The sequence below is a fragment of the Astatotilapia calliptera genome, chromosome 20 (assembly GCF_964374335.1).
Source record: "Astatotilapia calliptera chromosome 20, fAstCal68.1, whole genome shotgun sequence".
NCBI classification, from domain to species: domain Eukaryota; kingdom Metazoa; phylum Chordata; class Actinopteri; order Cichliformes; family Cichlidae; genus Astatotilapia; species Astatotilapia calliptera.
In genome coordinates, this window is record NC_137441.1 from 1,027,486 (window position 1) to 1,030,000 (window position 2,515).

The following is a 2,515-nucleotide window of genomic DNA, read 5'->3' on the forward strand; positions in this document are numbered from 1 at the left end:
ATTACGATATCTGAAAGGGAAATACAAACCTGTTCAGCTGAATTGTCTCTCACACACAGCAGAGGTCAGGGCTGCTGTCCACCATCTGTGTCCAGACTAAAACTATGATTGTGATGTTGTGCAGGCTCTAACACGTGCTCGTGTGTTAACGCTGCTTCAGCTGCTTCTGCACACGTTTCTGCTTTAAAGCAAAATTCCATCAATAATGAAACTTTATCGACACTCTCTGTACAATCGTGTCCATGACAGTTTTTGTTTATTGTTGTTAGAAGATTAATTCAAAGAAAAAGATTTAAGTTGTTTGTTAGATTTGGGATATTTCTGCTGTGCTCAGTTTGGAGCCCCGCCCACTGCCGGTCGCTTGGGAAGGCTGTTGAACAGGTTACACACACTTCAGGAAGTGCTGCACATCAGTACGGCGTTATGCCCTGTGACATGTGAATGAGTGACGGCACACACACTCGTTTCCACAGTGTTTAAAAAAAGCTTTATTTGCAGCGCTGTCACAGGTCGAAGTCGGACGTGTGATTTGGTGTTTATGGCTCAAGTTTCCTCAACTTGGCTTTGTTGCTCATGCATAAAAGACCAAAGTTGCATTGTTCTTAAATTGCATTGCAGGTTGCAACATAATGTTGTACAATTTAATGGTGCAGAACCCCACACAGCTCACCCCCACCCACCCTGAAGAGTGTGGCTGAGTGTGGCTGAGTCACTGTCAGTGTGTGTTGGTGTCGTCTCTAAGTCCACCTCCTGCAGTGTGTGTGTGTGTGTGTGTGTGTGTGTGTGTGTGTGTGTGTTGTAAACATAGGCACTGGAGCTGTAACTAGCTGTTAGAAGAGCATGAACGCGCGGCGCTGCATCGAGGTTCGATGTGTAACGCGGGTCCAAACCTTCAGAGAGGGAAGACAGAATACTTCACGCCTGTGGGTTCATCAGATTAACAGAGTTCAGCCAGAGAGCAGGCAGCGGTGCATGGGCCCAGCCTGAGAGGACAGGTGTGCAGGTGTGACTGCAGGTGTGGCTGCGTATGCAGTTTTTAACATTAAAGACACGGACGCCTGAACACATCTCTGATTCACTGCACGTGTGCAGGGAGGAAGTGGTGGCGTGAATCAGGTTTTCTCAGAGGTTTGGGGCATTGCTGTAATCACACTACTGTAATCACACTGACTGCTGGCTTTGTGGTCTTTCGTAGCGAGCAGGCAGATGTTTTGGTGCTGTGTAGGCGTGTCTGATCACATGTGACACGTTAATGACCCCAATGCTGAGCGGACACTTTTAGGAGCAAGGCTGTCGCTGCTTCTCTGCATAGATTTGGGTCTTTTTCGTGTCTCAAACATGTTTCGATGCCCGTGTTACAAATAGACGTCTGGTTAACGTTGGCTGTCGAAGCCGCTCTGACCAATCAGGACTGTGGGAGTCCACCGCTCCGCTGCTCTGTGACGGCAGCAGTCGGACTCTGAGCCGAGCCGCTAGCGTGGCTAAAAGACCCCAGCAGGCGTTCTTATTGCACAAAATATTTTTACCCAGAAGGCTTTGCATTCAAAACACACGTCATTCATTCAGGTCGTGACCTGTGAGTCCAGAGTGCGCACGCACAGACCGACACCGCACTGAAGTAATAAACTCTCATTTAGAAAACCGATGGTAGAAAACTAAAAAGAGGGTCCGGGTCGTTCCAGGTACGAGCGGACCTCCACGCCTCCCCCACGCCGTTCACTCTCTCTGTAAACCCGAGTGTCGATCACGATTCCTCTGAGGAGTCCCGATGGAATTGGCAGAAGTCTTCCTCACCCCCTCCCTCCCAGTACAGGAGGAGGATACCTGTGCGGCCTACACCTCTACGGTCTTAAAATATATCTTGGCATATATGGAATCCAGCTGGCTGTGCAGGGCGTGGAAGGAGGGTCTCTTGGAGGGCTCAATGGCCCAGCAGTCCATCATGATGCGGTAAATGTTCGAAGGACAGCGGCTTGGAGAGGGCAGCCGGAAGCCCGACGTTAGCAGATCCATCACTTCCTTGTTGCTTTTACCTGGAGGAGAGGACAGACAGGCAAACACGAGCACAGGAGAAAAGAGCTCAGTCCAAACTCAAACTCTGAATGACAGAAAGGAGTGTGGTGATTCACATAACTGACTCTTTCCTAAGCTTACTGAGCGCTCACAGCTCACACGACAGCCAATCAGAGCAGCCACGCAGGGACAGGGAGAACCAACCACCGAGGAAGAAAACCGGACTTTACAGCTGAAAGTAGGCGTGTAGTGTTACCACTGCACTATCCAGCTGTGTGTGTGTGTGTGTGTGTGTGTGTGTGTGTGTGTGTGTGTGTGTGTGTGTGTGTGAGTGAGTGAGTGTGTGTGTGTGTGTGTGTGTGAGTGAGTGTGTGTGTGTGTGTGTGTGTGTGTGTGTGTGTGTGTGTGTGTGTGTGTGTGTGTGTGTGTCACTTTTACACACACACACACACTTTTGCTTTGCTACGCTCAGTCTGGCGCGTGATGAAGGTGTGCCGGTACG

General features: G+C 49.8%; 1 protein-coding gene across 1 annotated transcript in view; it reads right to left on the bottom strand.

Moving 5' to 3' along the window:
- Positions 1–470: 470 nt before the first annotated feature.
- srms (src-related kinase lacking C-terminal regulatory tyrosine and N-terminal myristylation sites) overlaps positions 471–2,515 on the bottom strand; it is a 23,011-nt gene continuing 20,966 nt past the window's right edge. The window contains exon 8 of the mRNA XM_026154958.2: positions 471–2,033. Within this exon, the coding sequence (XP_026010743.2) occupies positions 1,834–2,033 (200 nt within the window). The 3' untranslated portion in view covers positions 471–1,833. The remainder of the gene's footprint in view (positions 2,034–2,515) is intronic.